The 24,826-nt window shown below is 48.1% G+C and overlaps 1 protein-coding gene across 1 annotated transcript in view; it reads left to right on the top strand.

Annotated features, from left to right (window-relative positions):
- Positions 1 to 24,826, top strand: part of GRM4 (glutamate metabotropic receptor 4) — a 141,791-nt gene that overhangs the window by 99,923 nt on the left and 17,042 nt on the right. Inside the window, exons 6-7 of the mRNA XM_007939344.2 lie at positions 19,419 to 19,619; positions 19,876 to 20,012. Of these exons, the coding sequence (XP_007937535.1) occupies positions 19,419 to 19,619; positions 19,876 to 20,012 (338 nt within the window). The remainder of the gene's footprint in view (positions 1 to 19,418; positions 19,620 to 19,875; positions 20,013 to 24,826) is intronic.

Below are 24,826 nucleotides of genomic sequence, written 5' to 3'. Positions count from 1 at the left end.
TGTGTGTGGGGTACAATGGACCATTTTACAGACGGGAAAACAGAGGCTCAAAGGAGGTAAGTAAATGAACCTGAGTTCCCTCGAATGGACAGTGGTGGAACATAATTTGAACCCTGGACTGAGTTTTATGCCAGTGGCTCCTAGGGTAGCCATCTTGGTAAGTCTACAGGCAGACACATTTGTGCCTGGGTTCTTGTGTGCTATATACTATATACAGATATACTGTATCACCCCCGACTGATAGATGCAGCTTGGGCAGAGGGTCAGGTGAATGAGGGTCACTGAAGCTGCCCCAGGGACATTCTGCGTGGACTAGTTGGCAGCCGGGCGGCCCACCAAGGACAGGAGAGGAGGGAGCATGATCCTCAGAGGTAACTGCCCTCTGGTGGCCAGGGCCCACTGAGAATCACAGTCACTGGGATGGTGGGTATCCCCTGGGACCCAGGCAAACCTACTGTGTCTGATCTGCCAGGTGAGTGCAGGTGTATGAGTGTGCTGGGTGGCAGTGTGTATTTGCCCGCAGCTGTATGTTTGACTGTGTATGTCCATGAGTCAGTGTGTCTCAGGGAGCAGGTATGTGTATGTACGTGTGCCTTATGGTGGGGGGACCCTGGGTGAGCTAGTAATCCAAACACCACAGTGTATTATATATCTACTATGTTCTGGACCCTTTAAACACATCATCTCATTTCACTCTAACAACTCTGGAAACTCTTAAGATCTCCAAATTATAGGTGAGTCTATGGAGAGTCAGAGAGGGTAAGTCAGAGAGGACAAGGCTGCACAGTAATTGCCTTAATCAGTCAGTAGTCACAACAGAGGTGGTGTCAGAAGAACAATTATGCCTCAGCATGGGAGGCTGGGCCCTCATGGATGTGGTGACAGTGTCTTCTGTTTACTCTCGTTTTTCTGGCACAATTACTGATAGTGCCCCCATTTTATTCTCAAAAGTACTCATGTGTATGGTCATGAGTATACATAAGTACTCAAGAAAAACTGTATAGTCACAGGGCTTGGGTAGGGGATTGGGTGAGTCTTGGGGAGGGCAAGATGAGTAATTGGGGCCTCCAGACCCCGGTGTCTACCCTGCTGAGGGTGAGAGACCTTCCAGAGTTACCTCTTTGTCTGGGAGGGGCAGGAGAGGAGACAGCCTTGGTCAGTCTCTATGGTTCTGTCCAGATTCCTGGACGTCTTCCCAGCTGTGTGGTGAGCAAAGAGGAAGAGAGTTGTCCAACAACCAAGGGAGGCATCGGGCCTGACTGTTCAGAGCGGGTAGGCAAAGGAGGGCTGGCAGGGATCAGTGGAGTTTGGCTGTTTCGCTGTGAGCCTAAGGCAAGTTCTGTGGTCTCTGGGCCTTTGCTTTCTCATCTGAGAAATGGGGTTGATGAACCACCCTAGAGGGTGTCTGGGGATTGAAGTGAGAAAGCCTTAATGCAGGAGGCACTGTGTGAACTGTAAAATTGAGGCTCAACCCTGGCTATGCATAGAATCACTGGGAAGATTTTTAAAAAATATGCCACCCCTAGATCACCTAAATCAGAGTCTTACAGGGGGTCCTGGGCTGTGGATTATTATTATTTTTTTAAGGAGCTGTAGTGGTGCAGTTGTTAAAGCATTTGGTTGCTAACCAAGAGGCTAGCAGTTCAAACCCACCAGCAGAAGAAAGATGAGGCAGTCTGCTTCTGTAAAGATTTATAGCCTTGGAAACGCTATGGGGCAGTTCTACTTTGTCCTAAAGGGTCACTATGAGTTGGAATCAACTTGACGGCAGTGGGTTTTGGTCCCTAAGTAACTGAATGGATACTCAGAGCTAGGAATCTTGGACTGGAGCAGTGGTTCCCAAGTTTTTCTGCACATTGAATTACCTGGGGAGCTTTTAAAAATGCTGATGCTGGACTCTCACCCCCTAGACATTTTGATTTAATTGATGCTGGGTGCAACCTAAGGAGCTCTGGTGATGTGGTGAAAGCATTTGGCTGCTAACTAAAAGGTCAGTGGTACAACTCCACCAGCCGCTCTGCAGAAAAAAGATGAGGCACTCTGTTTCTGTAAATATTTATAGTTTTGGAAACCCTATGGGGTAGTTCTACTCTGTCTTATAGGGCTGCTATGAGTCAGAATTGACTTGATTGCAGTGGGTATGATAGGTGCTGATAAAATGATTGTCATTATCGATATAATAGAGGAGTGGGAGGGATGAGATTTAGATGGGCGGTTAGATAACGTAACAGCCCAAACCTGTTGGTACCCATTTTGTCTGCTATAGGATCTCTGAGAAGGGAGGATGTCGTTCAGAGGGAGGTGGTCCCAGTTGTTCCAGTTGTCTTGGAGTCAACTCTGACTCTTAGTGACCCCCTGTGTGTCAGAGTAGAACTGTGTTCCACAGGGTTTTCAATGACTGATTTTTTGGAAGTAGTTCTCCAGACCTTTCTTCTGACGTGCCTCTGGGTGGACTTGACCTTCCAAATCTTTCAGTTAACACAAAAGTTAGTTGAACATCTCAGGGACTTCCAACACAAGTGTAACACCTTTTTTTTTTTTTTTATGTGGTGAAAACATATATAACAAGACATTTGCCAATATAACAACTTTCCCATTTACAGCTCAGGGACATTGACAACACTTTTCATGTTGTGCCACCATTATCGCTATCCTTTTCTCAAATATTGCACCACCATTAGCATAAACTCAGTGCCCTGAAACAAAAGCTTCCCCTTTCCCTCTCTTTCCTACCCCTGTGGGTAAAGGACAGGGAGGTGGCTTCTTCTGATCTCCTCCAACTTCACAAGACAAAGACAGAATCACCACCAGCAGCCCAAGGCTTCTTCTTATAAGGGCAGACATACTGCCACCCTCCAGCCTTTTTACCAACTTTGACACAAGCTATTCCTCCCACGATACTCACTACCTCTCTGCTATGTTTGTTAATTCCTTGCAATGGCCAGTTGCAATACTCATGATTGTGGGGTTTATTAGGGAAGTAACAGGTTACAATTCAGGTTCAGGAGTGTGCTCAAGATACAATTTTTCGATCAGGACAGTTTCCCTCTGCTGTACCCTCAGATTTGCCTCTCTGGTCCTTGGCCTCTCAGCCTGGCCTCTGCCTCTGTGGGCCAGGTAAGCCTGAGGCTCTGTCTCGTGTCTCTTGGTTCCACTGCCACCATCTCTTCACCTGGGCGTCTTTCAGTCAAGGAGGTTTAGTGCAGGTATCTTGGGTCCAAGGATATGCTCCACTTCACCTCCAGCTCTTATCTCTTGATGGCAGTGAGATCCCCTCTCTGCCTCTAGGAGGGCTCATTTTAAGGCTGGCAGAGTGACAAAACTAACCTGTCCCGACATCAGAGTTCTACACACCTTATTTGCATCGTCCCACCTAGTAATCTGATGGGAATTACAAAGACTATGGCTAGAAAAGGCATACCAGGTAATTCACTGCACCATACCCTTGTAACCACTAAAAATCTTTGATATATATATGAAAGCGAGGATGACTTGAAGCACTTACTGATGAAGATTGAAGACTACAGTCTGCAGTATGGATTACACCTCACTATAAAGAAAACAAAAATACTCACAACTGGACCAATAAGCAGCATCACGATAAATGGATAAGTTGTCAAAGACTTCATATTACTTGGTTTTACAATCAACACCAATGGAAGCAACAGTCAAGATATTAGACGATGTAAAGCACTGGGCAAATTGGATGCAAAAGACCTCTTACAAGTGCTGAAGAGCAAAGATACCTCCTTGAAGCCTAAGATGTGCCTGACATAAGCCATGGTATTTACAATCACCTCATACACATGTGAGAGCTAGACAATGAATAAGGAAGACCAAAGAAGAGTCAATGCTTTTGAGTTGTGGTGTTGGCAAAGAATGCTGAAAGTACCGTGGACTGCTAAATGAGCTAACAAATCTGTCCTGGAAGGAAGTGTAGCCAGAATGCTCCTTGGAAGCAAGAATGGCCAGACTTCGTCTCATCTACTTTGGTCATGTTGTCAGAAGGGATCACTCCCTGCAGAAGGATATCATGCTTGGTAAAGTGGAGGGTCAACGAAAGAGGGAAAGGCCCTCATAAGATGGATTGACACAGCAGCTACAACGATGGGCTCAGGTATAGCAAGGATCCTGGAGCTAGCACAGGACTGGGCAGTGTTTTGTTTTGCTGTGCATAGGGTCCCTATGAGTTGGAGACAACTCGATGGCTCCAACAACACACACTCACACACACACATATTTCCGCAACCTATCTAGAAATTTAGCCTCCCCTCCCCTCCCATTCCTGATAACCAGTAAAGAAAGTTTCCTTCCATATGTAAACCTTTCCTTGACTTTTTACAATAATGAACTAATACAATATTTGTCCTTCTGTGATTAACTTTTTCACTCAGCATAATGTCCTCTAAGTTCATCCATGTTATGTGGTGTTTCGGGGATTCTGCATTATTCTTTAGGGTAGCATAGTATTCCATTATGTGTGTATACCACAGTGTATGTATCTATTCTTCAGCTGATGAGCCCATAGGCTGCTTCCATCTCTGCTATTGTGAATAGTGCTGTGATGAACACGGGTGTGTATATATCTATTTATGTCTTGGCTCTCACTTCTTTAGTGAGAAAGGGTGTGTGTGAAAGAGATCCCCATTTTGCAGATGAGGAAACTGAGGCCTTGAGAGGTGAGATAACCTGACCAAGGAAATGGCATCACCAGGATTCACATTTAGGTCTGCAGGACTCTAATATCTGTATTTTTCACACACCCCCTTTCCCTAGTAATGGAATTGCTGGATCAAAAGGTATTTCTATTTCTAGCTTTTTAAGGAATTGCCATACTGCTTTCCACAGTGGTTTTTTTAAAAATAATTTTACAGTCCCACCAGCAGTGTATGAGAGTCCCAGTCTCTCCACATCCTCACCAGTATTTGTTATTTTCTGTCTTGTTGAACTTTGCTGTTAACGCTGCAGTGAGATGGCATCTCATAGTTGTTTTGATTTGCATTTCTGTAATGGCTAATAATTGCAAAAATTTCTTCATGTGTTTGTTGGCTGCCTGAATATCTTTGGTGAAGTGTCTGTTCATATTTTCTGCCCATTTTTAAATTGGATTGTTTGTCTTTTTGATGTTGAGGAGGTGTAACACCTGTTTTCCAGAAGAGGAAACAGAGACAATGTGTAACTATCACAGCGCTGGAGAAAGGGAGAGATGAATTCAAGCCCAGGCCACCTGGCTCCTACCCCCTCACTCCTCTGGGCCCCTCTGTCACCCTTAGCCAGCCCAGGCATAATGTATAGCCTCCAACACATGCATTCCACCACCTCCCCAACTCTGTCAAAGCCTGGCTGCCCACTCACTTTTTCCGGGTTGTCTGTCCCAATCTGCACTGCAGGCTGTAGACCAGCCCCCTCTGATCCCTCCATGTTAACAGACTCGATAGTCGGGCTCTGCCTGTTTCAGTCCCGCAGCCCTGCCCTGACCAAGATCTCACAGTGAACGTGTGCCAGCCATGCCTGTGCCCCTCTCACCTGCCGGTTGCTTTGCTAAATTCATCCCTTCCAACCCCAGATTAACAATGGACCCAATGATCTTCCAAGAAGACAGGAAGGACCATTTCACCATCTCATGCCAGGATCTGGGAAGATCCAATTCATCCTTCAGGGCTATCTTAAATTGAGTTCCCCTAAGACAAGAATTTGAGAGCAAGTAGTTTATTTGGGAAGTGATCCCAGGAAACACCGATAGGGGAGTGAGGAAGTGAGTCAAGGATAGAGGATTTGATAGCAAGCAGGTTACCTTTGTGGGCAACTGGAGTTTCATTCCACTGGGGACCTCTGAGGTAGTGAGCAACATGGCTCACCATTATCCCATTAGAGGCTCCCTTATGGGAGCTGGGGGATGTATCACCAACTCCCATCAGTCATTGGTGGAGGGCTGCTCCCGGGGGGCACTCATTCCCCAGCATGTCTGGCCTGCTGGAGTCCCTGTGTGCTGCAAACGGTTAACACACTCGGCTGCTAACTGAAAGATTGGCAGTTTGAGTCCACCAAAGGTACTTCAGAAGAAAGGCCTTGCAATCTGTTTCCAAAAAATCAACTATTGATAACCCCATGGATCCCAGTTCTACGCTGACAATTGATTCAATGACCACTGGTTTCTGGCCTGCCCAGTGGTTGAGCAAAGAGTGCTTCTGTGGCCACAGATAGCCTTAGGAAGAACAGCTGATGCTGGCAGTTGGAAGTTGGGCTGGTGTGTGCTGAAGTGGTAAGGGTGAGGATGGTAGGTGGGGCACAATTCTTTCTCAGAAACACAAATATTAGAGTTCTGCAGACCTAGATGTGAATCCTGGTGATGCCATTTCCTTGGTCAGGTTAATCTCACCTCTCAAGGCCTCAGTTTCCTCATCTGTAAAATGGAGATCTCTTTCACACACACCCTGAGAGCCTGTGCTACTGCATCATGGTTGCCCAGAGAAGGGATGGGAGCAGATCTGTAGGAAGAACTTGCAGATGGTCCACGGCTCACTCCACCCTCGAGTGAGATCGGGATCACTGAACAGAGCACCTTTGCGGCTGTCAAGGTCCACCGGATGGTAGCACTCGCCTCTCTCCTCCTCTCCTGGCCCGTCCCCAGAGCCATAGAGAAGGGTTTGGGAATTAAAGCCATAAACCAGGCAGATGTGGCATCCGTCTTTCTGACAGCACCGCAAGCCAGGTGATGGCTGAGTGGAGGAAGGCCCATTTTATGAGGAGATAGGAAAAATTTACTGCCTGCTGCTTCTAGGGGCCGGGAGCCTGGAGAAAAGGAGGACAGCCACATCATGGCTTGTGGTGTGTGGGGAGATGCTGATCATGAGCCTGTAAGGACAGCAATAACAATAATAATAACAGATAAGAATAATATAGCTGGCATTTATATAACATTTATTGCATTTTGAAGTCTATTCAAATATTTTACATTTAATCTTCACAGCAATCCATTTTATAGATGAGGAAACAAAGGCATAGAGAGGTTAAGGACTTGCCCAAGATCATGCAGGTAGTTAATAGAAAATCTGGGATTTGAACCCAGGCCACCTGGCTCTGAGATGTACAGCCTCAGGGCAGCTGATGTCCCAGCCCCAGGGCCTTCCTGGCTGTCTCAGCCTGGGCTTTGGAGGATATTTCCATGGCCACATCTCCAAAGGAAACTTTGGGGAAAGAAAAGAAGACCAACATTGGGAACACTTACTATTTGCCAGGCTGTGCCACCCATTAGGAGAACTTGTATTTGCTCAAATCATTGGCTACATGGGCGTCAGAGGGACCCTGGGCTTTTTCCGTCTATGCTGCTTCTCACTTGTTCAAGCAGGAAACCAACCAGCATTTACTAAAGGCTGACTGTGCATCCAACCCCATGCTGGGCTCTTTGAGGGGTCAGACTCCCCCTGCAGATGGGGAGCAACAAGACCTTGCCAACAAGGTGCTATATGGGGGTGTGGCCCTGGCAGTCAGTACTGTGGGCCTCCAGAGAGGGCCTAACAGTAAAACCAGAGAGGGCACATCTAGGTTTCTTGGAGGGAAATTGGGAGTGCCGAGAGGCTAGGGGTGTTGCACTTTTAAAGGCCTTACTCAGAAGGTGATACTTGAGTAAGGACCTGAAGGCAGTGAGGGAGCAAGCCAAGTGGAGATATGGGGAGGAGCATGCTGGGCAGTGAGCACAGCATGTGCAAAGGTCCTGTGATGGTCTAATGCCTGACAGGTCTGGGGACAGCAAGGAGGCTGTTTTGGCTGAAGCAGAGTGAGCAACAGGTAGGAGATGAGGTCAGAGAGATGGGAGGGGGGACAGATTGCAGCGGCCTTGTAGTCAGTTAGTAAGGATTTAGTCTCTTATGCAGAATAAGACAGAAAGCCATTGCAGGATTTTGAAAGAGGATTGACATGATCTGATTTATGTTCTAACAGGATCACTCTGGCTGCTGCCGGAGAGGAGACTGGTGGGTGAGGGATGAAGTGGAGGACCAGTTAGGAGGCTGTTGTTGTAATGCAGGGGGAGATGACAGTGAGTGTGGAGCTTTGCGGTAGGGTGTAGAGTTTGCTAAAGAAGGATCAATGATGTCAGTAGGGTTGGTGTCACCCAGTGCAGTAACTCACGGTGTCGCCATCCTCCAAGGATCTCCTCCCATTCTAGACCATACAGAATCCTTAGTAATGTCTATTATCAGTTGTAATCATAGAGTAATACGTGATAGATGTTGTTGTGAATAGCTTAAGTGTAATCTTTCTTAGATTATATGAATACTAACAACAAAATTGTTTTGTAATATATTTCTACATGAAATTACAATGTTATTAGTTACAACATTATTAGTAACTGAGCGGGAAGTGTTTTTTGATTTTTCTCCTTCTTTTCCTTTAATTACTACTTCATTCTCAAAAAAAATTATTGATATAGGTTCACAGGTATGACTTAGCACAATATTTTGGCTAAAACTAGAAAATTTGACAAAATCAGCAACTCTGAAAACACTAGCAACAATGAAAATAACAGTGTGTGCTAGTAGCACGTGCAGACAAAACCACGTGATTTGAAGGAAGCATCATTGGTTAATTGGGTAATAACAACAGCTCTGACCGGAGCGCATTAGAAGGTTCAAAAAGTAAATTAGCATAAAGTTTCAGCTTTGCAGGTATATTGATACATGTAAGCTAGGCTTACAAAAAATGTTCTTGTTGCTATAACTAACTACAGGGATATTTATATTAAAAAAATTATTTCTACCAAAACACTGAACAAAAATTTTTATGGACAGTCACTTTGGTGTCACCAAACCAGTGTCACCCAGTGTGGTTTGCCTTCCCCTCCCTCCCCCCGTACCCTCTTAGTGATGCCATTGAGAAGGATGACAGGGAATCAGGAAGACTTCAAGATTCTTGGCCTGAACAAGGAGGTGGAATTGTCGTGCACTGAAGTAGAGTGCAGGCTGGGGGAGAAAATCAGGAGTCTGGTTTGAGACATGTGGAGTACAAAATGCTTTTTTTTTTTTTTCTCCATCAGGCATGGAATAAGAGCTAGGGTTTGAAGAGAGATCTGGTCGACCTTGTAATTTGGAGAGTTGTCAGTCTTTAGATGGGACTGGCTGGGATCACCAGGAGAGTGAGTGTGGTTAGAGAAGAGAAGAGGTCAAAGATGGTGCCCCAACACCGAACCTGGCTCTGGTAGGGAAGAGGAACCAGCAGGGGAGCTAAGAAGCAGCTTCCAGGGAGATAGGAGGAAAACTGGCGGAGCATGACGTGCCATAAGTGAAGAGAAGGCATCAAGGAGTGTCATGTGACACTGTCACATGCTGATAAGGGGCCAGGTAAGATGAGGACAGAGACTTGACCACTGGGCTTCGCCTTGTGGAGGCCATTGGTGACCTCAATAGGAATGTTTCCTTGAGAGGGGGATGCAAAAAACCCAAAGAAGGAGCTCAGGAGAGAAACAGAGGAGAGAAGTTGATGACAGTGAGTAGAGAAGATGCTTTCGAGGATCCTTGTTGTGAACAGGAACAGAGAAAGGGATGCTAGCTGGCAGAGAAGTGAGGTCAAGATAGGCTTTGCTTTTGTTTGTTTGTTTTAAATGGAAGAAATGATAGCATGTTTCTATGTGGATGGGAAAGATCTGGTGCCAGGAGGGGAAGGGGACTAGCTGAGGGATGGAGGAATAGGGGAGAGGGGCATCCCCAGAGGGATTGTTAGAAGGGGCATAGGCACATCATCTGCATCTGACCTTGACTCAAACCCCAGAGCTGTCTCCTCCTTGTCCCAGCTCCAATCCTGTCTTTTCAAGGAGAGCCGGGTCCAGGGTCAATGCTGGGAGGAGGAGCAGGGAGATGCCTTTTCTGGCAGCTGACCTGTGCTTGGCTCTGGCTGTGGCCTCTGCCACAGGCATTGTTCTTCTCCAATGGTCTCTTGATGAGGGCACTGAAGCTCAGAGTGCTAAGCAACTTGCCAGGCCCACCCAGCCAGTGAGAGGCTGAGTGAGGGCTTTCCAGCAGGGCCCATCATGGCTTGTTGCTGGTCTGGCATTTCTCAAACTGGAGTCTGTGGACATCTGGGGACATATTCTTGAGGTCAGACTTTCAGGGACCCAGGAGTTACATGAAGATTTTTGTTGTTGTTAGGTGCCATTGAATTGTTTTCAACTAATGGTGACCCCATGTGATAGAGTAGAGCTACCCCATAGGATTTAGAAGATTTTTGTAGGCTGTAATCTTTATAGGTGGGAGCTCTGGTGGTGCAGTGGTTAAGCATTTGGCTGCTAACCAAAAGGTCAGAGGTTTAAACCTACCAGCCACTCCATGAGTCAGCCCTCTCACTAGATGAGGCAGTCTGCTTCCATAAAGATTTACAGCATTTGGAAACTCTATGGGGAGTTGGAATTGACTTGCTGGCAGTGGGTTTGGTTTATTTTTTGGAATCTTTACAGGGGCAGGTTGCTAAATCTTTCTCCTGTGGAGCTACTGAGTGGGTTCGAACTACCAACCTTTCAGTTGGCAACTGAACACTTAACAGTTTGCACCACTAGGGCTTCTTATGAGGATTCAAAAACTTTGCATGTTCTTTAAGTTATCCCCATCTGCCCCAACCACTAGCCCCTTGCCCCAGAAACATCTGGACCCAGGGTTCACTGGGGCAGGAGTTGGCATAGAGATAAGGCTGTGTTTTGGGAGAACAGACCTAGGGATGATGGAGATGGGAATACTGTGTTTACAGATATTCAAGATGGGAAAGAGGTGACTTAATGGAGATTGAAAACTCCAAGGTAGGGACCAGCAAAAACCATGGTGTGGAGCTGAAGAGCAAGAGTGATTCTGGAAGAGGGAGAACCTGCTTTGTGACTCTCAGCAATGCTGGACAGTTCCAGAGGGAAGTCAGAAAGATCCTTTGTTTCAGGGAGGTGATGGGGACAATGGGTCAACTACAGGTGGGGTTGGAGAAAAGGAGGGCACGCAGTCAAGGAGCACAGAGTGGCAGCTTTCTCCTCCCCATCTGTGCACATGGGAGAACTGATGTGGGGCCCTACTGAGAACCCAGAGCCCTGCTTGTGTGTGATGTGCATTCTGCATTCATATCAGGCAGGAGGTGAGGTGAACTGGCATGGAGCCAGGTCAGGGCAGGCTGCAGATGGGATGAAGGAGGAGGGCCATGAGGATAAGCCACGGGCTGAGATGGAGGCCTCTAGGGGTGAGGGAGTTATCCAGCAAGGGAGTGTCAGGGATGCAAGGAAAACTTAGGCTCATAGAAAAGTTCTTGGCACAGGGGATGGTACTGGGTGTTTTACATCTGCTAGTTTTGTTCATCCTCCCAACGACCCCTCCAAACCAAAACCAAATGAGCTTCTGTCAGGTCGATTCCAACTCATGATGACCCTATGGACGTTGGAGTGGAACTGTGTTCCATAGGGTTTTCAGTGGCTGATTTTTCAGACTTAGATAGCCAGGTCTTTTTTCCAAAGTGCCTCTAAGTGGTCTCAAACCGCCAACTTTTGGTTAGCACACAAACACATTAACAGTTTGTACCACCCAGGGACTCCCTCAACCCCTCAAGCTAAGGTTTGTCTTGAATATGCATCTGAGGAAACTGAAACTCGAGGAACCTTGGTTACTCGACCTTATCACATAGCTGGTTCATGGCAGAGCCAACAGTCAGGGCCAGATGTGTCTGTCTGTCCACTACAATGGATGGCTCTCTCTGGGGGGGCTGGAGAAATCTTGTCCTATTCCCTGGAAGTTTGCCCAAGGGATGAAAACCAGTGTTTGTGTTTGCTTATTTGTATGTAAATGTAAGTTTTATATGTGTTGTTGTTGTTGTTGTTGTTATGTGCCGTCGAGTCAGCCCTGACTCATAGCGACCCCTCCTTGGGTTCCGAGGCAGTATCACTACGGAAGTAGGATTGCCCAACCTTCCTTCCGAGGAGTGGCTGGTGGGTTTGAACCGCCAGCCTTCTGGTTAGCAGTCAAGTGTCTTAGCCACTATGCTACCAGAGCTCCTTTTATATGTGTAGATATGTGATATATATATATATAAACAAACTCACTGCCATCAAGTTGGATCTGACTTATAGTGACCCTCCTTGGGTTTCTTAGGTGAAGGTGATATCACTACGGAAGTAGATTGCCCCATCTTCCTGCTGAGGAGTGGATGGTGGGTTTGAACTGCCAGCCTTCTGGTTAGCAATCAAATGCCTTAGGCACTATGCCACCAGAGCTTATATATATATATATATATATATATATATATATATATATATATATATATATATATATATATATATATATATATATATATGATTCCCATGTTTGACTGTAAGAAGCCATAGTGGCGTAAAGGTTAAGTGCTTGACTGCTAACCAAAATGTCAGTGGTTCAATCCCACCAACCATTCCATGGGAAAAAGATGTGTCTGTCTGCTTCTGTAAAGCCTTGGAAACCCTATGGGGCAATTCTCCTCTGTCCTATAGGGTCATAATGAGTCAGAACCAACTTGACAACACACGAAAACAACATGCTTGATTGTACACATGAATGTATACATGTCAGTGCCGGCACTATCACTGCCCCGTCCAGGTCCCCTCAGTGTTCACTATCCCCGTATATACCAATGGAATTGATGGCCTTGTGAGCAGCCCTCACAGTGTAAGACTGACTGGAGCTGGGGTGTTTATCTCCCCTCTGGGACACGCTGCAGTGTGTTCTATACACTCTCCTGGAGGTCCCTAGCAGGAATGAGCCCCAGGTGCTCACAGCAGTCATCTGCTCATGAGCACAGCTGCCTTTCCTTCTCCATCTCTCTTCCACACAGCATCTCTCTTCCTAGCCTCAGCTTCCAAGTAAATGACTTGTACTTGATTCCTTGTTAGAATCTGTTTGTGAGACTTCTTGGCCAAAGATAGTGGGTGAATCTCAATGACTGTGCTAGTATATAAATGTATAAGGAGTCCTGGTGGCACATTGGTTAAGTGCTCAGTTACTAGCCTACAGGTAGGTGGTTTGAATCCACCCTACCCCCAGTGGTTCTGTGGGAGAAAGACCTGTTGATCTGTTTCTGTAAAGATAACTGCCTAGAAAACCCTATGGGGGCAGTTCTACTCTGTCTCATGGAGTTGCTGAGTGGGAATCGACTTGACAGCACCCAATAACAGCATTGTATTGTGTGTGTTTATATGTATACTTGTGTTTATAAAAGGAGCTCTGGTGGTGTAGTGGGTAGGGCATTGGCTGGTAACCAGAATGTTGGCTGTTCAAACATCCAGCTGCTCTGTGGGAGGAAGATGAGGCAATCAACTTCTGTAAAGATATACAACCTTGGAAACCCAATGAAGGTTGCTGAGCCAGAATCAACCCCATGGCAGTTGGTTGGGTGGGTTTGTGTTTATATATATGTTTGAGCATGTATGTGTACACAGACATGTGTATAGATGCATGCAGGCTTGTATGTTTGTTCCTGTGTAGATGTTAAAATATGTAAGTGTAGATGTGGTTGCTTTTTCCTACCCTTATGTCAGGGAGCCACTTTAAGAATGTGTGTGAATGTGTGTAGGAGCGTTAGAACTAAGAGGATTGTAATTGGGTGGGGTGAGTTGTGGAGGGAGACAAGGAGGAGCTCGGATTATTTCAACCTTGAAAACTCATTTCAATTACAATTTACAACCTGCAGACAAAGGCTGCAGTCGCCGTAGTAACCACAGCTGCAGGGGGGGGGGGTTTGATGGAGAAAATCCTCTCCCGGATGGTTCTTCGGCTGGCTGTCACCCATGGCAGAGCCAAACGCGTCTCTGCCTCATTGTGCCCTGGGACACAATTAGGACATCTTCAAACTCTTGCTGCTGTCAACGTCGCCATGTGTTCGGAATTTATCTCCTCCAATAGCTCTTAGAAATGTGTGCTTTGCTTTCTCCCAGAACTGTGATGTCCCTGCCTGGAACTGTGGGTCCTGCCTACCCATGAGAAGGGATATTTTGACTCCCCCACCCACCTGCCACCTACCTTCTCTTGATCTCCAAATAGAAAGTCCTTAATTCTTGGTGAGGCCTGGCCAGAGAGTTGGGGGTCAGGGCCTGAGCAGAAGTGAGAGGGAGGCAGATTAGGGGCTGGAAGGGTGAAGTAGGGGAGGCATGGTTCAGGGAAGTGGAAAGTCATTTGGAGCCAGAGAGACCTGGGCTCCGATCCCAGCTCTGCCACTTACCAGCTCCATCAATCCACAGGTATGTACTGAACACCTGCTAGGTGCCCGGACTCCTGTGATACTCTGGGCACATCATTAAACCACCTGCAAACCTCAGTTACCTCCTGGGCAAGAGGAGGACAGTCAAGCTTGTCTCCCAGAGCTGTGGGGAGGAGAAATGCTAGGCCCACAAAAGCTTGGGTGATGTGGGCTGGGGTCCTAGGGTTATTCACTGAGGAGCCAGAGTCAGGGTAAGGGGGCACATGGAGAGCTGCTCCAGTTGTCGGCTTAGCTGCTGCTGCTTCCAACATCCAGGGCAGAGAGTTTTGTCCTTGTTTAACATGTATTTATGATTCCCACTCCCCCACACCCCATGTGAGTATACTTTGGCCCTGTAGCCATTACTTCCTGTGGGGTGTTGGGGGAAGGGCCCTGGGCCAAGTCCAAGGGGCTGAGTTTGAGGGTGTGCGTGGAGGGCATGTTCCAGGCCTGGTGGCTCCCTTGTTGACAGAGGTCCTTTGCAGGTCATCTCTCTAAGCCCTAGTTTTCTCATCTGGAAGTGGGGTTTGACTTGAGACAAAAGTTAAGAACATGAAAGAGTGTTGAGAAGTCTCTAGAAGTTGTTGGATGGTACTTGTAACAACCCTGGGGTGAAGATTCTGGAGGGGCAGTTCTCCTGCCCACAGAAACCCTTTTTCTGGTGAGGATGGTTGTGTGGGGTTGTCCACACTCCAGTGCTTACACAGGTGGCTTTGTGGCCCTGGTAAGAGCACTTGGTTTAGAACCTGAATGACTAGGAATAGATGCTTCTGCCCTGACCTGGTAAGACAGTACTCCTGGGGAAAGAGGGAGAGGAGGGGCTGAGAGCCAGTTCAGTAGGGGGCACGTGTCCACCAGAGGTACAGCCAGGGCCCAGGGCTGCTGGCCTTGGAAAGAGCTGCCTCCTCTCTGAAGTGGCCACTGCCCCCGCTCTGTCCCTGGTTAATAATTTAGTCTCTTATCCATGTGAATAGAAGCTGAGTGATAGTTTTAAGGCTGGAGAGAACAAGGCCCAAGGGTGGGAAGAGCAGGGGTCCAGGGCTGCAGGGCTGGGACTGTGAGTCAGGCTCTGGCTCCAGGAGTGGCTTTTCCAGGCCACCCTGTCTCCCTCCCTTGGGGGCAGGATGCATTTCTATCCTGGGTCTCAGAACCTTGTGATCAGATAAGAAGACAGGATAGTGAAACTGGAGATTGTGCTTTTCCTATTCATCCAGTCTCTGTGCCTTGGCCTAGACATGTTGTTGTTCTGTGCCCTTGAGTTGGCCCCGACTCACTGTGACCCCTCCTTGGGTATCCGAGGTGGTATCACTACGAAGTAGATTGCCCAGCCTTCCTTCTGAGGAGTGGCTAGTGGGTTTGAACCGCCAGCCTTCTGGTTAGCAGTCAGGTTCCTTAGGCGCTATGCCACCGTATTGCTTTTTAGCAAAACTCTGCTGCCTCTGAGCTCCCGCCCCCTCCTGAGCTCCCCAGCAGGGACAGGGTTTACACCTCTTTGCACCCTGGGTGTTTAACAGCCCATTTAATAGTTATTACGCAGCACTTAGCAAGCACTAGTGTTGCTATTGAGTCAACTCCGACTCATGGTGACCCCATGTGTGTCACAATAGAGCTGTGCTCCATAGGGTATTCAGTGGTTGATGTTTGGAAGTAAATTGTCAAGGCGTTCTTCTGAGGTGCCTCTGGGTGAACCGCAAACTTGTAGTTCGCAGCTAAGCGCACACTTTAACCATTTACGCTGCCCAGGAATTCCCATATTAACCACTAACTCTCATTGTGAATATTAATCCATTAAACCTCATAATGACCCTATGAAGTACCATCATTATCCTCATTTTGCAGATGAGAAAACTGAAGCCAGAGAGGTTAAGTGACAGGTCCAAGGTCCCATAGTTAGATGGATGATGGAAGCAGAATTCCAATCCAGCCAGTTTGGACCTAGAGTCCAGGTTCATACAAATATTCTGCAGTGGTAGCGGACAGCCAAGATCTTAGCTGACTGCTGATAATGCCACGTAGGCAGCCTCTATCCACCGTTCTGTGGTCCCAAGGCTGCATGTGGAAGCTGCATTTCTGGACCCAACAGTACTCAGAGCCAACTGGACTAGACATCTACCCTGAACTGTCCAATTGGAGTACTGGTAACCCTTGATCTCTGACCTCAAGGAAGCCCTTCACTCAGGGGTCACAGGGCTCTGTCCTTGGTCACAAGGCCTTGGTGGTCTGGGCAGGGATGGAAAGCTGGCTACCAGCACTATGGGAGCTCTGACACAGGCAGGACACAGCATCCAACTGCTGGCTAAAAGCACAAGAACCCAGGGGGTGAGCTGGCAGCTCCCTGGGCCTAAGACAAGACCCCAGGTTAGGTGCAGTCTGAGATGGAGAGGGGTGGTCCAGAAGCTAAAAGTGTTCATCGTGTCTTCAAGATGCCTGGCCCACTGCTGTGACACTTGGGACAAGTCAGCTTCCCTCCCCAGGCCTCAGTGTTTTTATAAAATGACAGAATCGGAGCAGATGATCTCTAAAGTACTATCATCCCTAGCATTGTGACTCCATGATTTCTAATGACTACTCACCAGTCTATGAGTATCTACTCTGAGCTAAGGAGAGTCCTGACCAGCTGGGTCAACTGAGTGACTAGACCAGCTGAGGGGTAACAGATGCCACAGCCTGGCCTTCCTACACCCTGGTGAGGGGCAGTGACTGTCCTTCCTGCTGTAAGAGGACCAGATAGCAGAGCAGACTACAGAGTGAGGCAGGGTGATCCCCTGTACCTTAAGGTATCCAAGGCAGGAGGATGGACACAGTGACCTCTGGAATGACCAGGGGATCAGGGTCTCGTACTGGTCCAGCCCATCCTGGCCCCACACAAAACAAAGATGTTCTAGTACACAGCCCACTTGGGCTGAGCACTCTGCTGCCCTCTGGGAAATTACTTTGGCAAGATGTAGAACTTGCCTTCTCTCTCTAGCAGGGAGGTGGAGTTCCTGGGTGGTACAAATAGTTAACAGTTGAACAGTTAAGCACTCGACTCCTAACCAAAAGGGTGGTGGTTCGAACCCACTCAGAGCTGCCTTGAAAGAACGTCCTGGCAGTCTGTTTCTGGAAGGTCACAGCCTTGAAAAGCCTGTGAAACACAATTCTGCTTTGCACACGTGGCGTCACCATGAGTGGGGATCAACAATTGTTTGTTTGTTTTAGCAAGGAGGCACGGGGTGGGGTTGGGGGTCTTATGAGAGTTAATGTACATTGTCCAGACTTTGAGGAAGGGCTGGGTCCTTGGGAGGGGAAGCAGGGCTTCCCTAGTGCTCTGCCCATCCTCTCCCTTTCTCCACCCTAGGGATAGAGGAACCCTGGGGTGGGGTCCATGGTGCAACCTGGTCCCTCCACCTCACTGTCCTGGATCCACACCCAGGTCTTCACCCTTGTCCCTCCTCCCTTCCTCCACTCAGTACTTTCTGACCCACGTTCCTTCCTGTGAGGCTCTTACTGTCCTTCACAGCCATAGTGTAATGGTTAGGCTTGGGGCCCAAAAACCTGGGCTCAGATCTAGTGTTTCATAGTCCTGGGAAGTTCTTGAACTTTTCTGTGCCTCAGTTCCTTCATCTCTATACTGGGGATAATTATCCACCTCATAGGATTGTTGTGAGAATTCAGTGAGTTAATATATGTAAAGAGCTTAAATGCCTGGCACTTCGGAGGTGCTCAGTAGAGGTCAACTGCCTCTACAGTTCATTATTGTTATTATCCAGGGCTCAGCTCAGCCCTTCCTAGACTAGTCTCGCCCAGGGATCTCAGTTGCCCACTTCAGAAACCCTCCCCACTCTGACCACTTAGCACATATGGTAAACCTGTTGCTGTGGAGTCAATTCCAACTCATAGTAGCCCTATGGGACAGATTAGAACTGCCCCATAGGATTTCTTAGGCTGTAACCTTTATGGAAAGGAACTCTGGTAGCATAGTGAGTGAGACATTTGGCTGCTAACCAGAAGGTCAGCAGTTCAAACCCACCAGTTGCTCCATGGGAGGAAGATGAGGCAACCTACTTCCGTAAAGATTTACAGCCTTAGAAACCCAATGGGGGTCACTATGAGTCAGAATCGACTTGATGGCAGTAGGTTTGGTTTTTGATTTAATCTTTATGGAAAGAGACTGCCTCATTTTTCTCCCAAGGAGTGGCTGGTGTGTTTTAAACCACTGACCTTTTGGTTTGCAGCTGAGTGTTTAACCTCTGCACCACCAGGCTCCTTTTAGCACACACGGTCGTGAGGACTAACTACCTAATCTATGCCAAGTATTTTCCATACATCATTTTATTTGAGCCTACAACAACTCTGTGAAGCAGGATTATTATCCCCTTGTTATAGATGAGGACACTGAGGTAGCCGGCCAGGAGCTTCCACAGGGCCCCAGAGCAGAGAGGCTGGTGTGAACAGAAGACAGGGGATGAGGAGGGGAGGTCAGATTCCCAAGGCCACGGTACCCTGGAGGGCCACTGTGGAGTTTGCAGTGGGACAGGGGTAGGAGTGGGTTCTGCATTTTGCAAAGTTCACTCACCCTGGCTACTGAGGGGGTTTGCTGAGGTGGGAAGGAGTGGTTGGGGATGATGGTGACTTCTGATATCTGGGGCAATTGGAAGCTACTGAAGCCATCAGGAGGCCTGTGTTTTGAGCCCTGAAGGGCTAGTCTATCACCATCTCTGGGCCTCAGTTTGTCCTCTGTACCCTGGGGTGAGGGCAGTGTCTGGGTGCCTGCCCAAGCTGCCTGTGGGTGAGTTGCTTTGGGCCACCACTTCTCTTCTTGACAGACATGGCTCCTGTCCTGGCCATTTCCCAGCCTGTGGAAGGGGTGGCCTCTCTGGCGATTACCCCAGGCCAGGCTGGGGGGAGGGCAAGGGGCAGCCACAGCCACAGGGATTCCCCTGGGTCACTGCCTTCCCAGGGCAACTGGTGCACCGGTTCTTCTGGGGCCTTGGGGACTCACTCCTTCACCCCTTCAGGGCAGTTCTCCAGGTGTCGCCACACAGATTGTCACCTGTGGTGATGGAGAAAGCACTGGGTGGGAGTCAAGCAATCTAAGTGTACACAGACAGGTGCCAGGGGGCAACTCTGGCTCTACTGCATCCTGTGTGAGGGTACTGGGCTATACCCAGGTGCAGTTGGCCTGTGGTATCCCCAACGTGGATGTTTTGCTGCAGACCGGGAACGTATTGGGCAGGACTCAGCATACGAGCAGGAGGGGAAGGTGCAGTTTGTGATAGATGCTGTGTACGCCATGGGCCATGCGCTGCATGCCATGCACCGTGACCTGTGCCCGGGCCGTGTGGGACTCTGCCCACGAATGGATCCTGTAGATGGCACCCAACTGCTCAAATACATCCGGAGTGTCAACTTTTCAGGTGGGTGCATTGTGCAGGTACCGCCCAACTCCAGTGCCCTGGGCCAAGCAGCCAGCCAGGGGGAAGGGAGCTCCTGGGACTGAGTGAGGGTGGATGGGAAGGTCTCCCAGATGTTCCCAAGAGCTTTTATGGAGGGGCCTTCTCAGAGCTGTCTCTGCTCTGAGCTAAGGAGCTAAGGAGGAGGAGGAAGGCTCAGAATCCTCCCTGTCTGTGTGCCAAGGCTCATCCAAGACATTGAGTGTAACAACTTCTCTAGGCATCGCAGGGAATCCTGTGACCTTCAATGAGAATGGAGATGCCCCCGGGCGCTATGACATCTACCAGTACCAGCTGCGCAATGGCTCTGCTGAGTATAAGGTCATCGGCTCCTGGACTGATCACCTGCACCTCAGAGTAAGTGCCTGGCAGGAGGGAGGGAGGGCCCCGGGGGTGGGTGGGGAGTTACTCAGGACACCCCAAGTTTTGGGAGGGGGACCCAGGAAGGCAGCTGCTGATAGCCTTTTCCCCTGGACTCTAGGCTATCAACTGGGGCTTCCTTCCCTGTGGCCCCTCTCAGGCCTCAGAGAGCCAGAGGCTCCCACCCCAAAAGGAAAGAAAGGGTAGGCTGGACTTCTCCTACCTCTCAGGCTCTTCCCCTTGACCTAAGCCTTTGACCTTCATGCCTGCTGCTCACTCTCAAGAGCAGACAAATTTACAGTGAACTAAAATACCTAAAAAAGCTTGATGGGTATAGAGGGGTATGGTGAGGAGGGAGAGGACTGCATTTGGACAGAAGGCAAAGTCTTACTGCAAAAGGGTGCAGTCCACGGGAAGGAAGTGGGAAGAGAGCTGTTATATCGTAGGGCATTGCAGTCAATGTCATGAAATAAAATGTGTATGAGCTGCTGTATGGAAAATGAATTTGCTCTGTAAACTTTCACCCAAATCACAGTAAAAATAAAAATGAAATAATAATAATAATAATAAAGAGCACAGGCCAAATGGAGGGATTTCTGGCCTTGGCTAGTGGGCAGGAACTGTTTTAGAGTTAACCTCCCCCAGTCCCTCAAGCCACACAGATGACAATGATCTCCCTGGCTATTATGAGGGGAGCTTCTTCTCGATCCCTTTAGCCACTCTTTCCTGCTCACAGAATGTCCCAGGGGTGTGACCCTTAGTGTCTGTGGCATAGAACAGTGTTTTAGAAAAGAATGGACCTGTAGCTCATTCCCCAAGGAGATGCCCTGTGGACTTGGCCCCTACCTTGCAAGGGTGAAGGGTTGAGCCATGCTTGAGATGAGCACCCTATGACATCTTAGACGGACTAGAAAGACTCAGGAGACCCAGAACTACCCTGACCTTGTTCTGTGATCCTGGGAGAATTGTGTCATGTCTCAGCTGTCTCCTCAAGTATTATCTCTTCTAGGGAGGAGCCCCTCAAGCCCTTCAAAGCATTTGCCGTCCATAATCTCATTTAACCCTGACCATATTCTAAGTCAAAGGAACTACCTCAGGAAACCAGGCTTAGGGGAGGCAGAGAGGCTTCCTTAAGGGCACGCAGTGTGGCAGAGCCAGAGCTGGTGCCCATTCCTATAGTAATTTCCTCGGACTGCTGAGAGGAGAGCTATGGGTGGGCAGAACAGGCAAGTGGGAGCACTTGGCAAAGTCAGGATGATGCTAAGAACATGCAGGGAGAATAGGGGTGGAACAGTGGGAGCCAGTGGTAGCAGCTACTAATCCTTACAGAGCACTTGCTTATATATTAGCCACTGTTCTCAACATGTTACCTCGTTGTGAGATGACAGCCCTGTGAGGTAGGCACTGTTATCCCCATTGTACAGATGTGGTAACTGAAGCAGGGATCAAAAAACCAAACTCACTGTCGTTGAGTCAGATCCGACTCATAGTTACCCTTCCTTGGGTTTCTGAGGCAGTAAATCTTTACGGAAGTAGATTGCCCAACCTTCCTTCCAAGGAGTGGCTGGTGGGTTTGAACTGCCAGTCTTCTGGTTAATAGTCAAATCCCTTAGGCACTACGCAGTGTATACATAAGTGGCAATGGACTTCTCCCCTGATAGTCTTCTCCCTAATAATATAAGGCCCTTCCCCCCAGCAGACCATCTCCATGGCTCCTTGGCCGTCCTAGCTCAGCCTACAATTTACCCATTTCTCAGCCTCCATTACCCTCTCCTCTGTAAGGCCCAGGTAGGGTTGAGATGATGGGAGAAGGTGAGAGGGGACTAGACCTTTCCTGTCACACCTTCTCACTTTCTGCGTCAGTGACTCAGTCTGGCTGCGCTAAGAGGCATTAAGCAGGCAAGTCCTCACCAGCCTGACCACCATCTTCCTCCCAGGTCTGAAAATAAGAGGCTGCTCATCACCAGTGCCCTGGACCACACAACTTGGGCACAGTCATTCCTTCATAGATTCCACAGATACTTACAGGGTCCCTATTATGTGCCAGCCCTGTTCTGTTGTTGTAAGGTGGCATTGGGTCAGCTCTGACTCATTGCAACCCTGTGTACAATAGAACGAAACTAGGGGCTGCAAACTCAGCAGTTACTCGGGAAATAAACACAAAAGACCTTACCTTCGTGGAGTTGATGTTCTAGTCAAATCTCATTATTCTCAGTAGTTATGCTCTATAAAGTCCCCATGAACACTGAGTTAGTGAGTAACAAACCAGCCTTGTTCACACTCAGCTGGGAAGCTCTCATCACTCTGTTCATGTGCATGTTTGAGAAAGCACTGCAAATATTTTTAGTGAATAGGCATATTCATGAATCTGGAATCCACAAATTATTGAGGAACGATTGTATAAAAATATTCCCATATGACTTCCAATGGAAGTCATCCTAAGTAACAAAGGACCATGTGGCTTCATATCCACTATCATTGGATCAGATGCAGAAACAAAGGGTTAGAGGCAGCAAGGTGTTTGCTCAAGGGCACACAGTCAGTTAGCAACAAAACTGTGATCCACTGTGATCAATAGAATTGCATTTACTGCTCTTTCCACTGGAAATCAGTAACAACAACAACAACAAAAACTTGCTGTTGAATGGATTCTGACTCATGGCAACCCCAAATATGTCAGAGTAGAACCGGGCTCTATAGGGTTTCTAATGACTGATTTTTTGAAAGTAGATCACCAGGGCTTTCTTCTGAGGTGCTTCTGGATGCACTTGAACCTCCAACCTTTAGTTAGCAGCCAAGCACATTATCTGTTTGTACCACCCAAGGATTCCCTTTCCAATGGAGCCATAGATTTTTTCCAGACTAGAAATCTCTCCCCACCTCCACATCACCCTGTATCCTCTGGGGTAAAATCTTTCTCCTTATAGTCTCACAGCTCCAGTACACAGAGTGCTTCCTGCCCCATCATTCCTGCAGCATGGTGGCACTGGCCATTGCTATACCCTTATGTTTTTAGGACAACATACAGCCCTGCACTTGACTGCTAACCAGAAGGCTGGCGGTTCAAACCCACCAGCCACTCCTCGGAAGGAAGGTTGGGCATTCCTACTTCTGTAGTGATACTGCCTCGGAAACTCAAGGAGGGGTCGCTATGAGTCGGGGCCGACTCGATGGCAAACAACAACAACAACAACAAAGCCCTGAAATGTCCAGGGCCACAGGACACATCTTACCCTTGCAATTTTCTTCCCACTGTACCTTAAGGCCATTGTTGCATTCCTTGCCCCACCTTACATTTTCCCTCGCTCTGAAAACTTCCCTATGTCCTGAACCACCTGGTTATATTTTCTCCAGGAGTGAACATCTCACATTCAGCACAAACATAGCACCAGTCTAGCCAGTCTAGTAGCTCTCTAAGAATAAACTCTTTTCCTCAGAGCTCCCCTGTTCAGAGCAGACTCTTCGAATAAGGCTCCTGAATGCAGTCAAACTCTCTTTTCCCAGTGTCTAGAGCTCTTTTTAGGAGCTCTGGTAGCATAGTGCCTAAGGCACTTGACTGCTAACCAGAAGGCTGGCGGTTCAAACCCACCAGCCACTCCTTCGAAGGAAGGTTGGGCATTCCTACTGCTGTAGTGATACTGCCTCGGAAACCCAAGGAGGGGTCGCTATGAGTCGGGGCCGACTCGATGGCAAATAACAACAACAACAGAGCTCTTTTTTTGTTGTTGTTGTTGTTGTTGGGAGCTCTGGTGGCGTAGAGCCTAAGGCATTTGACTACTAACTAGAAGGTTAGTGGTTCAAACCCACCAGCCACTCCATGGAAGGAAGACGGGGCAATCTATTTCCGTAAAGATTTACTGCCTCAGAAACCCAAAGCGGGTCCCTATGAGTTGGAATTGACTTGTTGGCAGTGAGTTTGGTTTTTTGGAGAGCTTTTATAGGCCTCTCACTTGCTTTCCAGAATATTGGAAGATATCCAGTAGGACGTTACAGCGCTCCTGTGGCTCCTTTACTCATACTGATTGTGTCCTCAGAGATACATAGTGGTGACTAGCACTAATTTAAAGCAAGATATAAAGTAATGCTAATCCTTAGGCACTCATTAAGGAGTGCTGGTGGTGCAATGGTTAAGTGCTCAGCTGCTAACTGAAAGGTTGGTGGTTCGAACCCACCAGTGGTTCCATGGGGGAAAACCTGGTGATCTGCTCCCTTAAAGATTACAGTCTGGGAAACTCTATGGGGCAGTTCTACTGTGTAACACATGAGGTTGCTATGACTCAAAAATCAACTCAACTGACACTTAATAGGCACACGTCAGGTGCCCTCTGATTAACCTATGCTGTTGCTCTGTGCTGAATTCAACTCCCCACGCTGCTCAGAGGCAGTGAGGTAGGCCAGCAGTACCATACTCCATTCCAATGTGCACACAGATTACCTGCAGGGGGAGGGTCTTATTAAAAACACAAATTCTGGGTCTTTAAGTCTGGAGTGAGTCTTGCATTGCCAGCAAGCTTTTGGGATGCTATTAGCCTGGGGACAGACCACTGTGAGAAGCCAGCTTTAGCAGCTGGGAGTCAGGACCTGAGTTCTCCCTGCTCGGTCACTGATGCTGTGCACGCCTCTGGGTTGTAACTGCTGCTCTCCTGGGGCTTAGTTTCTCTGTATGCCCTTTGAGAGTGTTGGATTAGGTTGGCATTCTCCATAGGTCAGTTGTGTCTGAATCATGCCAGAAAGCTTGTTTAGATCCAGCTGTCTGATTTGGCAAGTTTTGGTGACATCACCCTTGGGGACACTCCCTCACACCCTATAGA

Source organism: Orycteropus afer, unplaced genomic scaffold (assembly GCF_000298275.1).
Source record: "Orycteropus afer afer isolate SDZICR_OR568_19922 unplaced genomic scaffold, OryAfe1.0 scaffold00059, whole genome shotgun sequence".
In the NCBI taxonomy this organism is placed as follows: domain Eukaryota; kingdom Metazoa; phylum Chordata; class Mammalia; order Tubulidentata; family Orycteropodidae; genus Orycteropus; species Orycteropus afer.
This window is presented reverse-complemented; position numbering and strand designations above follow the sequence as displayed.